The sequence below is a fragment of the Trifolium pratense genome, linkage group LG4, assembly GCF_020283565.1.
Source record: "Trifolium pratense cultivar HEN17-A07 linkage group LG4, ARS_RC_1.1, whole genome shotgun sequence".
Taxonomy (NCBI): Eukaryota; Viridiplantae; Streptophyta; class Magnoliopsida; order Fabales; family Fabaceae; genus Trifolium; species Trifolium pratense.
In genome coordinates, this window is record NC_060062.1 from 26,351,137 (window position 1) to 26,366,203 (window position 15,067).

Here is a 15,067-nt window from a genome sequence, read left to right on the forward strand (position 1 = left end):
AAATACGATGTCATTTACCAACTGAGCTAAATTTATTGAGACATATATTCGACATTTAACTTTAATTCATACTCAATATAAAATAAAATTAATAGTAGTTGAGATTGTGATTAAAGTAAGGTGAGTAATAACATGAGAGAATTGCCAAAACATGATCCAAACCCCATAAATTTCTCTTTTATTATGATTATGATTATGATTATGATTATGATTATCTTGAAAAGCACACATCTCAAGAAGAAACTGTTAAGTAAGAGAGTCTCCCGGCGACCTCATGCTCTTTCCCGATTATAACAATGCAATTTATGCAAATTGAAGTACGTACGGTAGCATATTCTTGTCAACTAGGGGCAAAATAGTCAATTCACACCCTCGTAACAACGTTAAGTCGTTAACGTTATTTCCTTTCCCAAACGCAACGTTGACACGGAAACAAAACAATGCATCATGTGCTACAACTACAAACTGTGAAATTCAAAACTACCCAATTCCTCAACCGACAAATTCACTCTCATTTTCTCTCTTAAATCTTATAGTACCATGATTTCATAAGAAAAAAAAAAACATCATCATCAAATTGTTTTTTTTTTTTAAATTTTATTTTATTTTAGTTTCTCGAGAAAAAATATAACATGTCTGACGCTTTGATCAATGGATTGGCTGGAGCTGGTGGAGGGATCATTGCTCAACTTATCACATACCCTCTTCAAACTGTATGATTTTGGTTTCAAAGTTTGATTCTTTTCTCAATTGGGTTTCTTAATATGTGAAAAAATTTGAATTTTTTTGGTGTGATCTATAGGTAAACACTCGTCAACAAACCAATCGTGATCCGAAGGGCAAGAAGAATTTAGGGACTTTCCAGCAAATGTGTCAGGTTTCTGATTTTTCAGCAAAGATCATGTGATTGTTTTGTTGGTTTTTCATTTTGTGTTTTGTTTTGTTGGTTTGATTTAATTTGGTCTTGTAAACAAAGAAAAAAAAATGGAAACTTGATATTGGGTTTTTTGGAGTGAAGGAAAAATTGGTATTTTCTTATATTTTGTTGTTACTTTTGTGATATTGGAATTGGCATTGCTATTTAGTAAGAAAGATTTACACAAGAAACAGAAGAATCCATAAAAATAGAGAATTTGACCAATCAGAAATTGGCTAACCATAGAGTGGTTATAATTTGTACTAAGTGTTAAATGTTGCTACAAAGGATTCTTCATTCTTCTCTTTCTTGCAAAGAAATTTCTTACTAAATAGCATTTTCCTATTGGAATTAGTTGATTAGTGATTGTGGTTATGGGAATGCATTGTGTAGGTTGTGAAACATGAGGGGTGGGAGCGATTGTATGGAGGCTTGACACCATCACTTGTCGGTACAGCTACATCTCAGGTGAGCTAATTTCAACTGATTTTTTTGGTGATATGTTGGTTTTTGAGTAAATCAACATTTTAGTCCTTGAAATTGTAAGTCTCAGCCAATTCAGTTCTTCAAAGTTGCGAAAAGACAGTTTTTTAGTCTCTTAAATTGAACAATGTTGGTCAATTCAATCATTTTTTCAAATTTAGCATCACAAATTTAAAGGTTCTATGTTTGTATGGATGCAGCAAGTCAATACGGAGTATATAGTTTTTTCGTTGGTTTAGATGAATGTTTATTAAAGAGATATTTTGATGGAGAGACTAAATTGATTGACGTTCTCTAATTTAAAGAACTAATTTGTTTATTTTCGTAAACTTGAGGGCAAAATGCTGATTTACTCATTGGCTTTTATGTCTCAGATTGCCCCTTCTTAACTTTGTAATCATACGATGTGTTTTGTGTTTTTGATTTCTTGATATTTCGCATTTGGTTGTTGAAGGAGTGAGGAAACTATAATTATGCAGTACTTGTATCTGATTTCTTATGTTTTGAGCATATTCACACTTTTTTGTTTGTTTGCTAAGAACAAGATTGATACGGTGTAGGTTCTTGTAAAGCTTAAAGCTTTACTCATGCCGAATATCCATAGTGCCTTTGACTCCACCAAGTTAATGAGACAAATTTGAAAATAACAAAAAACAAGTTTCCTATTGAATTATACAGATAATTCTAGATATTGAATTTGTTTTTTATGTTGGACAGTCTGTGATATTACTCTTTTTTCTTTCTTAGATCAAAATGAATTGAAGTTATATAAGTAATGGATCCTGATTGATGGATTTTCTAACAACCTGTTCAATTTTTTGTATAAGTTTCCACTTATATAATTTCTGCAATTTTATGGTACAGGGTGTTTACTATTATTTCTATCAAATATTCAGGAACCGAGCTGAAGCAGCAGCACTAGAGAAGAAAATGCTAGGCACCGGTGATGGTTCAGTTGGAATGCTTTCCTCACTTGTTGTTGCTGCGTTATCTGGGTAAATTTTTTTACTTTGAAAGTAAAGATAAATTAATCAAATTACTCACATGGTATGACTCAAATTACTCGATAAATCTTTCATGCAGCTGCGTTAACGTGCTCTTGACAAATCCCATATGGCTAGTTGTTACTCGCATGCAGGTGATTACCATTAGTTGATTTTCACCTCCATTAAAATAGGATATAAACAAGTCTTACATTCATTTTTTGTATTTATTTTTCCCCTAAAAGGTGTGTTTTTTTTTACTGTGCAGACACATAGAAAAGAGTCGAAGAGAGCCCTCACTGATCCACGGTTGTCAGATGCCATTAAACAATCAACACTTTCTACTATTGAGCCTCGTGCTTATGGAACTAGTCATGTGGTAGGTAAAGTCTATCTTTATTGATAGCCTCCATATCCATAACCTTATTATAAAATAATTACTAGTATGGCATAATCGATGGCAGTCTTGTTAAGTTTTGCTAGTTGGCTTGTTACCAACGACGATTTTTGGTGACTTAACCTTATAGCCATAGATTCAAGACTCTTGCTTAGTGTGCTAAATTCTGTATCATTATCGATCAGAATATGTGTTTTTAAAGTATTTCAATGAATTGATCGATAATTCATAATTATAATGTTTTCCTTATCATACACCGAATTTTTATATAAGTTCTCTTTATAAGTATAATAAGATTCTCGTACATATTTGCAGATTCAAGAAGTTTATGATGAAGCTGGTGTTTTAGGTTTCTGGAAGGGCGTGTTACCAACATTAGTCATGGTACGTTGGTAAATGGTAGTGAATTTTTTTCACGCTAAGGGATTTTTCATGATTGGTTGTTACCTATCTCAGGTTAGCAATCCTTCCATACAGTTCATGCTGTATGAAACCTTGTTGGCGAAGTTGAAAAGAGGACGTGCTAGTAATAGCGTAACTGCAATAGAGGTATTTTCTCATTTCACTCACATATTTTCTATTATGTTAGTTTTAAAATTTTCACAACATTGCCAGACTAAATATTGTTTTGTGTAACTAGATATTTCTTCTCGGAGCTATCGCTAAGCTTGGAGCTACGGTGGTGACCTATCCTCTTCTTGTTGTCAAGGTATATCATACCAGTTTTTTGCATTGTGGTGGCTCTATCTGGCTATATGAAATCATAATCTTAGCAGCATAAAAAAAAGATGAGCAATTAAATATAGGCTTAACTATACATTTGGTCCCTTACGTTTATTTTAGGTTTCAATTTGGTCCCTTACGTTTAAAAAGTATCAATTTGGTCCCTTACGTTTATTTTAGGTTTCAAGTTAGTCCTTTCCGTCAATTTTGTCACATGTGGCAGTCAATTTGCATACGTGGAGTGACACGTGGCACTTAGACACGCTGACACGTGTACTGTTCAAACGGTGTTAGTGACAAAACTAACGGAAAGGACTAACTTGAAACTGAAAATAAACGTAAGGGACCAAATTGATACTTTTTAAACGTAAGGGACCAAATTGAAACCTAAAATAAACGTAAGGGACCAAATGTGTAGTTAAGCCTTAAATATAATAACTCTTAATCCAGAGGTCAAGGATAATGGTAGAAATTAGAAACTACAATTGGGCGTGGTCATTTTTTTTGCTAGTCGGCAGGTGACTATGGATTAGTATTCAAAGAAGGGAGTATGGATCGTTTTGAACATCCGATAAATGAAACCAAGAAATTATCTGAATACAATTTTGGGATTAAAATTGCTAGAATATGCCATGAATTTGCCTCTTGGTATTATCTAGGACTTATAACATCAATATGGTAATGATGCTAGATGGAACTTTGAAATGTTGGAATGATGATTATTTATGCATTACTTGAAAATAATGAATTATTTGTTTTTATGATACATGTGTCCAATACTGTTAGTAATTTGTTAAATGTTTTTGACAAAATATAAACGGCGGTCATGATAGGGATTTGGGTATTACTGGGTTCCAAGTCCCATATCCATTAGTATGGCTCGGTGGAGTATTTAAGTAGCTTGGTTCTTCCCCCTGATACTAGCTTTTAAGGAAGGGTTCCCCAAGTGCTTGAATACATATACACTGGTATCAAAGCCTGGTTGTCGATGGCTCAAAACGGGCTACAGAGATGACCATAGAGGTCGAGTAAAGCGTCGTAGAATGCAGCTTCCGAAACATTAACTCTCACATACATTGCTATAATAAGGACTTGGGTTTAATGGCGTGTCCAAGTCCCACATCGAGTAGTATAGGATGCTTGGTGGAGTATTTAAGTGGTTTGGTTCTTCCCCCTTGATATCTAGTTTTTAAGGGAGGGTTTCCCAAGTACTTGAATACTTGTCAGTTTATTTAGTATAGGATACTTGAATACTTCTTGTTATTTGTTCATATACTCAATAGTCAATAATCAATATGTCTCGTTTCTTAAATCCATCGTGTGTCAGCATATCCTTCTTGTTTGTGATGTAGTTGTTCATTATTCTTAGGACTGAACGGACGAGAGGAATTGACAAACTCACAAAAGTAGATAAGGAATGTACAGTCCAACATATTGTTCTGAATCTGTTACTTTTGTTGCTATTGCAGGCAAGGCTTCAAGCTAGGCAGGTTAACAATGGAGACAAGAGACACCATTATAAAGGTTTAACTTGTGACAATCTTTTCTTACATACCACGCAATTGCTGCGTGTTTTATCTGTACTTCTGGTTTTCCAAAAGTGATGTTATGAGCCTGCATTGCTCGAGTTAGATGTCATGTGTCCATCTAGGACTAAATTGAAATAATAAATAAACTTTTTAAAACTATGATTTTCAATCGAAATGCTCAAGCACAATTCTGTAGTGCTATTGATAATAAAATGCAGTGTTTTAAATCACGAGTCTTAAAACCTCAATTAATACAAGGCTCATCAATATTGGTCCATGGAACTCAAAGGTTCGAGAGCTTTAAGGTGAGCTAAGTTTGATTGTATAAAACAAATGCTCATTTGAAGCTCTTCAATCAGTATAGTCGTGAGACGACTTAATTAGTATGTGGTTGCTTACAAAACTTAAACGCGGTGGCTACGGTTTTTCGGTTTTGTCTTCCTTATATGATTGCTCTTTGGACCTTAAAATTGTCAGGGTGGTAGTCTAGTGCACATGAAGTATTCAACTATGCATGTTAACTACAAAAGAAGTATTGCAACAGAAAATTACATTTCTTAAATTTGTTTTAACGTTTTCATTTCTTTATCAGTTTAGTTCCAAATGAACATGTAGTTTTTGCATCAATATGCTGATGTCATTGATATGGCTATGTCAACATAAGGAAATATGTTGAATCCATGTTTTTCTTGCCCTTAATAATTTGGGCAGTGTTAAGTAATATACATGAAGCATTAACACGAACACTGATACCGACACATAGACAACAATGATAATTTAAAAATATACAAGTGATTGTATATTTGTATATAACTCTGTAAGTGTCATTGTGTGTATCGGTGTCGGGTCAGTGTCGTAGACACTCGTAACTACATATAGGTTCAATGAAGACATTCTTTTTTTTTTTTTGGTCAGGTAGCCCAGTGGCTAGTGGCTACAATTTCAACATTAAGGTGAATAGGTGGAGTGTCTGGGGTTCAAACTCTAGCTCCTGCATATAAAATGTGATGTCCCTACCAACTGAGCTAAGCTCATGGGATTTAGCTCATGGGACAGATTCAATGAAGACATCCTAGTGAAAAATAACATCATAAAATTCATGTGGGGACTAGTTCAAAACTCTAGTGATTTAGGATTTAGGGATAAACAATTTTTGTATTCCATATTATTTCTCGATTCCACTCTGAAGTGACATGTTCTTCAAATTCAGGTACATGGGATGCTATTATTAAGATGATCCAGTATGAAGGTTTTAATGGATTTTACAAAGGCATGGGAACCAAAATTGTACAAAGTGTTCTAGCTGCAGCTGTTTTGTTTATGGTGAAAGAAGAACTAGTTAATCAGACTCGTTTCTTGCTTTCCAAGCCAAAGCTTGTGTGATTGGAAAATCACTTATTTTTAGTTTTCCACAGATTGATAATTCAAGAACCATCTGCATTTGGCATATTCAATTTAATCATGGGAAATTGATTGTGGTATTGGAAAGCTTGTATAACTCATTTAATAGGAGATTATAATATGGCTTTAAACTTTATTATGATTTAAGACACGTTTTCAAATGGAAAGATGTGTTTAAACTTTATATTTGTAGTCCTATTGAAAGTTGTAGTACTATTTTTTATCGGAAAAAGGGTAAACAGGGACCTGGGACAATGGTTAAGGATACAAAAATCGTAATATAATATTGAAAGTAGTACTTTTCATTGAAATTTTAAAAATGAAACTTTTCTACTAAATTTTTTTGCTTTTGTTTTCGTAACTTTTTTTTCTTCGGTTTTTCACCACCAGTTTAATGTGGTTCGCGGGTCAGTTTTGGCATCAAGTGTTCCTGTAACTTTTGTTTCCTTAGCCATTTCTCGTATAAAATATAAATCCATGTTCACTATATGAAAATTGGGCAAAGTCTAATGTGTTAGGTCTTGCACCATACACAATAGTGAGAGTGGTTAGAAGATAAAAGGAAAAGAGGTTGTCTACCATACACAACTTATATGACTGTGTTCATGTTAGAAAAAGCCTGTGGTATTTTTTGTTGAATCAAATTGTATATTCATAATCCTATTGATCATAGCCAATTTCTATGTAGTCATCAAATGAATATTTGTTTTTTCCACTCAGGTTAACCAACGCACTACAGATTTCCATCTCCGATCAATTTTTTCTCTAGAGGAATCTCAACCATCAACTTCTTTTTTGTAGCATATTGTTCAATTAAAACTAGTACCAGGTCCAAAGTTGCTTTGGAGGATATGTTTCATCTTTGGAGTTTTTACTCTACTGAACCAACTTTGTCATCTAAAAAATCATAACTTAAGTCAATGATAACAATAATAAAGAATGACAATTACAAAAGGAAAAAAGAGAAACTATAGAGGACAGTGTGCCTTGAAGGACACTCAAGAAAATCAAAAGGATGAAGAATGTCACTAACAATACTACCAATCCTACTATGAATAATTTTGAAGTTATTCTGCAGCAACAAAACAAGATACAATGTTAACCTTCCTTGTAACCACACTACAAACTTAACTATTTGGCAAAATAGAAGTGGATATATATCTAATTTATAAAGTCACTTACAATTTGACTATTTAAGCAGTATGAGGAGAACTTTGTTGTAGATTTAGCTTTAATAAAATCAACATTATTTCTCTGAACTAAGCAAATCTGTAGAAATACAAGTACACCAAAGTTTGATGTTAGAATTCCCATAAAATTATAATCCAACATCACACACAAAAGTCATTATCATTGTTGCTTCTTTTAACATTTTCCTCTTTCTAACTATGAAATAAAACCATCGAATACCACAAGTATAGCAGCCACATTAGTCCAAACATTACAAATAAAGTTCACTCACATACAGACACAGTCGCCTATCATTAACTACAATAGGATAATTAAAGAAATAACATGAGTTAACTCTAAAGGTTTGGTTTGGTCTAGTGGTAAAAATACATGTCTTGAATTCGAGAGGTTCTGGGTTCGAGCCCTGCTAGTATCTTTGTAAGCGTTTTTTGAGCCTAAAGTCCTCTGTGCCTTGGACTGGGACACCATCCCCTCACCCTAAATTTCCCTTATCATCTAAAAAAGAAATAACATGAGTTGATATACTAGTTTTGCAACATAGAAACTTCCATTGATTTAAATTATCCTTCTATGACACTGTCAACACCTTTCTTCAAGTACTTTTAATTTGTTTTTATGGTGCCGTCTAAGGCGAGGGAGCTGTTAAGTCCCTCACCGGTGGACCACTAATATTTTATCATTGGATATAATCAATGACTTAGATCTATTAAAATTAAAAAAGAGAACATGAACTATTGTTCACACACAATCCAACCATAACCATAAATAATCATCTTCCAACCAGGGACGGATCCAGGAATCTATAAAACGGGGGCCGGAATAACTAAATAATAAATATTAAATAAATAATAATTATAATAGTATTTAAATATACTCAATAAAAAATAAAAAAATACATCATATTGTTTATCTAAATTGTACACGACATTGCTCTATATCATAAAATTCATCAACAACTAAATTTGTATTAAAATTTTTAGCAATTCTTCTCTCGGTGTAAGTAATCACATAACTAGTTTGAAATTCATTTTCTATCTTGTTTCTCAACCTATTTTTCACAATCTTCATAGCATAAAATAATATCTCACTTGTAGCAAACAATCAGAACTAACTTAATTGAATTTAGACTTTAGTAGTGTATAATATATTATCAAAATATTTTAAAGTAAATTATTACAATTACTATGTTGTGGGTACATGTTTTGCACCAAACGGTAGTTACTAATTATCTTTAAACACATCTCTCAAATATCAATTTATGTGTACATATGTATCAAGAACAAGTATATGAAAAAAAAAAATACGACAAGAGGGGGGGGCCTCAGCCCCTACTTGCCCCCCCTTATGTTCGTCCCTGCTTCCAACATTGATTCTTCAATCTATCTCCAGAGAACCCAACAAAACCGAGACATTCATCTTCAACCACAAACCCAATTTCTAGTGAATTAGAAAATTCCCAGAAATCCCAAAAATGGTGATTTTTTGAATTTAACAGAGAAAAAATATAGGGTTTTCAAATAGAAATCGGAGACTAAAAAATAAGAGAAACAAGAAGGATTATGGGAAGTGTGAGAGAAGGACGAATGAATTTTGTTTTGTTTTCCTTAATTTATGGGAGATGTCAATGTCTTCGAGAGAGAAAACAATGAGGAAATTTTTAAAAAAGTGATTTGCTTAAACAATCAAAATTTCAGAATGTTTTGTTGAGATGATTTATTAGAAAAGAAATTTCTGGGTTTGTGGAATTGTTGTTGAAGATGAGTTTGTGGTTGTTAGTTTTAAGATTAAATAAAATAATGAGTTTAATTGTATGTGAATAATTATACATGTTCTTTGTTTAATATTAATAAATTTAAGTCATTGATTACAACTAATGGTATAACTTTACTGTCCACCTGTGAGGGACTTAATAGCTCCCTTATCTTAGACGTCACCCATATTTATATACCACACACGAAACATTGCGAGAAGAAAATGCTAAACGAACCATCACGAGAGCCAATGTAAAAGCAATGTAGAACCATCACGAGAATATAATGATTATAATAATATTATTTTATTAAAATTTGGTAAAAAAAAAACAAAAATGACCCCAATTTAAATAGTACTCCCTCCGTCCCGAATTATAAGAGAAAATAAAAAAATCACACTTATTAAGAAAAAGTAAAACATGAGAATTTGAAATATGTTTTTGTGGGTTTTCCTTGGAATAAGTTGCATAGGAAGATGTAAAAATAATTTTTATTGGTTGTTGTTTATTGAGAAAAGGGTAGAGAGAGAAAATTAAATGCAATTTGCATTTAATTTTATGAGAATAAGGGAAAAACATTTTTGAAAATGATTTTCTCCCTTATAATTTGGGACAAAAAAAATGGGCTTTTTTCCTTATAATTTGGGACGGAGGGAGTATGTGTCAAAAAACAGGATAGAAAGGGAATTTTACATTATCTATCTTTATTAGATTTATTATGGGTATGTTTGTTACAGATTAAAAAAATTGTGATTTTTTTATGTAAAATAATTTAGAAAATAATTTTTAGAAATTTTATAAAAAAGTGATTTTATTTTGTGTTTGTTTTTTATAGTAAGAATGACTAAATTAATCTTTAGTTTGTTTGGATATAATGTAAAAGAGATTTTTTTATTATAAAATATGTTTCACCCTTTATTTTATTTTTTTTGGTTTACGATGTTGACAATGAGGATCGAACCTAGGACTTCATGCATACAACTCAAACCCTTCACCACTATACCAAACTTAGTGACTTTAAGTTTCACCCTTTAACATTTATTTTTTCTCATCTAAAAAAAATCTATTATTTGAAAAGCTACTCTTAACAGCTTATTATTTTTAATCTGTTTTTTGATTATTTTTAAAATTCTAATTTTTTAAAAAAAATTTTAAAAAAATCTATAACAAACAGATGCAAAATATTCAAAAGTGATTATTTTTATTAAATTTTTTTTTCTAAAATAAGCTATAACAAAATACGATTTTTTTTTTAAGATTTTATTTAATCTATAACAATATATAAAAAGGATAGGTGAGTTTGGGATGAACTTTTCAATATACCTATTTTACCCTTGACTTAGTTTCACAACTTCCATTAACTAATCAATTTAAAAAATAAATTCAAATCATAAAAATGTGAATAAGTGGCAAATGGATTGCCTATATATGAATGATTATCAACTTAATACTACATCTATACTATATAAAAAATAATACAAATATTTTTGGTGTCGATTTTTCATAATACCAACAATATCCTTATTTTTTTAGCAATAAAAATCTTTTAGTAACAAATTCATCATATCGTAAAACATTTTTTTTGGATATAATATAAGTTACGCGTCTGCCTGGCCCACTAGTAAATTTAATAAATCCAATTATATTCTGACACATAACTCATCCAATCACATAAATGTATTTATAAAGCCGAAAAATAATAAAATGTGATTGGACCAAAACCTTAAAATGACGTGCATAATTTTTTTCTGATGTAATAATAAAAAAAAAGTTTGCAAGAGAAAGAAGTGTACGCAATACACACATAATAATAACAAAGGTTTATTATTCACTGAACTGAAAAAACCCAATTCTCATTTCTTTCAATTGGGTCAAGTGAAGTCTTAGCGAACAATTCCAAAAAATGGCATCCAAAGGACAGAAAAAAGCCAATCTTTTAGATCACCATTCTATCAAGCACATTCTTGATGAATCTGTTTCTGAGGTTTGTTAAACCCTAACCATTTCGATCTTGTTGATTTTTGATGATTTTTTTTATTGTTTTGTGTTTGATTGAGTTTTATGATTACTAATTGGGATTGAATTGGTTTGAATTTTGGATTTCAGGTTGTAACTGGTCGTGGGTATGTTGAAGATGTGAGATTGAGCAATGTGAGGTTGTTGATTGGGTCTGTTATCATTGTTATTGCTCTCTTCGCTCAGTTTTATAAGAAGAAGTTTCCTGAGAATAGGGATTTTCTTCTTGCTTGCATCGCCTTATATCCTTTTTATTGTGTTTTTATTTATTTATTGTGCTTTTTTAATTTTTAAAAAAAGTTTGCTTGATGTTATTGTATTATTGTTTATTTTAGAGAGGGGAAAATTGGGTTGTTTTTGTTATGATTTTTTTTGGATTGGGATATTTGGATGAATAAACATCTAAAGTTAAGGTTATTTCAAAATTGGAACTTTTTTGTTTTGTGCGTAGCTATGAAGCGCAAACACTATTCGGATTAGACGTGTCTTAGTGTCGGGCACGCGTTGACGACAGACATGACACATGATTATACTGTATTATGTCATTTTTTCTAATTATTATCGGTGTCGACATGTCAGTGTCGTGGCCATGCTTCATAGGTTTGTAGAGGTGTGTGTGTGTGTGTGTGTCTGCGTGTTTAAAAGTAGCGTGAAGGGTTTTAAATAAAGGTTTGTGATCACGAATTGGCCTCCGGCTTAATAATTTTTTATGTTGCCGAAACCGTAACTGTAATGGGACTGTGGTTGAGGACTGTCGGCCACATTTCACCGCAAGGATTGTGATCCGACTGCAACTGTTACCCACGTGACCGTTATTTAGAACCCTGGTAGTAGTGTGTGTGTGTGTGTGCGCGCGCGCGTGCGAATTCGAAATGAGCAAACCGCAGTTAACTCTTTAAAATAGGGTGGGATTTGGGAATTGTTTTAGTTGAAAGTTGTTGAGGTTCTTGGCTAAATGAATTTGATGCTTAATGTGAAGACGGAAATGGGATTGCCTATGTTTATAAGTTTTACTCATTGTTGTTTGGTCGATCCTTGACTCTCTCGTACATATGTAATCTTCAATGGATTGTTGCAGCTGATCATATACACTAAGGAGAAGAACGCCATTCTGTTTACTTATCCTCCAGCTGTAAGTTTCTGTTTACTTGGCTAAGGCACCTCCCTTTAATTATAAATTTTATTTAAATATGGAGAGTAAATGCTTTGTTTGACTTGCATTGCTTTGGTGACCTGTCTTTCTAAGTCTCTTAAATTTGAGGCTCCGTGTACCTCCCTCAAGGGGTGGGTAACTATTCCATTCTGCTGATGTTGGATGCGAAAATCGTAGAGTACCTTTGAAACACATAATCTATACCACTCCGCATAATGTTTAATGTGTGGTGTTTTATGAGCCATTGACTTCAATTAGTTAAAGGTTATAGAGTATATATATTTTAGATGTATGTTCAAATTTGATAATAAAACAATGTCTAGATGTTTTCTAGCCCCTGTTTTGTGCACTGATTATATTATTGTTTCACCTGGCAATTTTAATCCACTTTCAGTGTATAGAAATGACATTTATGACTTGAGTGATATATCTATAATCTATTTTGTGTCTGTTAAAGAGAGGGTATACATTTGTCTTATTGTTTCTTTTGGTCTTTTGTGCCATAGTAAGGCGCCTAAAGATAGTAAGATACATACAAATACAATAATTTGAACATATCTGTTTCAGCTCAATAGCCATGATAGCTGAAACTATTCTTTGTTTGATAAGCGAGTATTCAAGTAATGTGTATTTGCTATTTAGTGTTATGAAATAGTTGTGTTTAACATTTTATGATGTATGGGTAAAATGTAATTTGGTATCAGTGTATCATTTCTCTCTATCCTTTTGTTGAATTTCAATTTATGCTGATAAAAGTTGCAACAGGATTATTCTTTACATCCTTGGGTTAAACAGGGCAAACAAACTAATTATGCAAACCATGACATGTCTTTAGGTTGGAAATTTGACCATGATAGATGCTTTATCTTTGTTATTCTGACTTTCATTAATTTTCTTATGGAATTTGAGTTAACCCAAATTGCTAAACTTCTTTATGGTTTTAGTTGCTTTGAATCTTAATTTGGATGTTGCTTCCTTTTCCAATAGTGAATTAAAGAGGGTAATTCATGACATCTGTTCGATTAGTTTCACATGTAATGATGCAAACTGTTTACTTTAGACTGTAGATATTTCATGTTTGTATCTTTGTAGTGGCTTCCTGTGACAGAATATGCTATTTTCATTTATCTAAATATATTTAGGTTTGTCGTTGAACTGCGTCTTCATCAAGTAATGTTTTGATGCTATTCTCTCAGCAGAAGTTTAAGACATACATAAATTATGAGTATCATGTACTCCAACTTAGTTTTTATTTCTTTATTTCAGGGTTCCTTTACCAGTACCGGTTTGGTAGTTTCCTCCAAATTACCCAGATTTTCTGACTTGTACACGCTTACCGTAGAAAGCGCAGATCCAAAATCAATTTCTGCAAATGAACCAGTACATCTTACCAAAAGCGTTACCGAGTGGTATTTCTCTCTTTCCTTGCATCCCTTAAATGAATGTTCATACATTGACACGGGACATATATGAATCAGTATTCATGTGTGCACTGTTTTATGGTAATCAAAATTCATCAACCTGTTTTTGTTTGGATTGCAGGTTCACTAAGGATGGAGTCTTAGTTGAGGGCCTCTTCTGGAAGGATGTTGAAGCTCTGATTGCTCAATACACGAAAGAACCAAAGAAGAGCAAGTGATATGGAGACATGAACTTGGTTCTGCAAAGAGCTTTTTTGAGGACAAACATGTATTTGGATGTGGTTGACATTTTTCTATACATTTTCAACATTTAGAACGAAAGTGAGTAAATCAAGCTTTCAGTAACTTTAGAACACAGTTAATTCCTATTTTTCATCCGTTTACATTACAGAAAAAGGTTCCTAAAACCATTTGATGGTTATCTTTATCTATATTATATTAGTTCTAGACTTTGCTTGGTAGAAAAAGAAATTTAATTAGAGAAAGGAATGTTTGGTCTCTCCCTTCCTCGGACGATATCTTAGGGGGAACAAACCCTAATCCTGAAGGTTTTGATGGGTGTTCAGTTTAACACCTCTCATGTTGGGTAATATAGGATCTCCACTTGAGGTGTCTAATCTTGTGCTGGGAATCCACTTTCAATATAAGGTTTCATTAGAGTACGTCACTTTTGCATTGGAGGGATATCCATCCGTGGATTTTACCCTGGCTAGTTCTTGCCATGGTTTTGAACATCACCCTCTAGATTACATCTCCAATCTCTCTCACCTTCCTCTTCCTCCCACAGCATTCTCAAACAAACTTGAATCCCAAATGTGGTATTGGGTGGCTAGGTTAATGATGCTCTCATATTGGGTAATAAAGGTTCTCCTTTTGAGATGCTCAACCATGCATTACCACCTCTCTCCGTTTCGAGGTTTTAATCTTAGCGTCTCACTTTGCAATAGAGGTGTGTGTTCATAGAATTCAGTCTCTGGTAATTAGGGCCTTCCGAACCAGCAAATTTTCAGATTGGTTCAACACGATTTGAATTGTAGTCCAATCTAAATAGATTGAATTGAAGTAGGTTAAATTATTAACCATCTGATTCAAGTGATTGAATCA

The 15,067-nt window shown here is 32.7% G+C and overlaps 2 protein-coding genes across 3 annotated transcripts; both read left to right on the forward strand.

The window, feature by feature from the left end:
* Positions 1 to 397: 397 nt before the first annotated feature.
* Positions 398 to 6,616, forward strand: LOC123920966 (peroxisomal nicotinamide adenine dinucleotide carrier-like). 2 transcript variants are annotated; one of them, XM_045973331.1, is made up of 11 exons: positions 401 to 713; positions 803 to 877; positions 1,310 to 1,384; positions 2,264 to 2,394; positions 2,483 to 2,537; positions 2,651 to 2,761; positions 3,095 to 3,163; positions 3,236 to 3,328; positions 3,420 to 3,488; positions 4,972 to 5,026; positions 6,242 to 6,616. In XM_045973331.1, exons 1-11 carry the CDS (start codon positions 633 to 635, stop codon positions 6,412 to 6,414), a joined length of 987 nt encoding a protein of 328 aa, XP_045829287.1. In that variant the 5' UTR covers positions 401 to 632; the 3' UTR covers positions 6,415 to 6,616. The 2 variants fall into 2 exon arrangements, with proteins under 2 accessions (XP_045829288.1, XP_045829287.1); XM_045973332.1 differs by lacking the exons at positions 4,972 to 5,026; positions 6,242 to 6,616 and adding an exon at positions 3,932 to 4,888 and having other exon boundaries at positions 398 to 713; positions 3,420 to 3,579.
* A 4,572-nt stretch (positions 6,617 to 11,188) lies between these two features.
* LOC123920967 (probable signal peptidase complex subunit 2) lies at positions 11,189 to 14,384 on the forward strand. Its single transcript, XM_045973333.1, has 5 exons — positions 11,189 to 11,357; positions 11,480 to 11,631; positions 12,440 to 12,521; positions 13,809 to 13,951; positions 14,085 to 14,384. The coding sequence occupies exons 1-5, from the start codon at positions 11,277 to 11,279 to the stop codon at positions 14,179 to 14,181; spliced, it is 555 nt and encodes a 184-aa protein (XP_045829289.1). The 5' UTR covers positions 11,189 to 11,276; the 3' UTR covers positions 14,182 to 14,384.
* Positions 14,385 to 15,067: the final 683 nt, after the last annotated feature.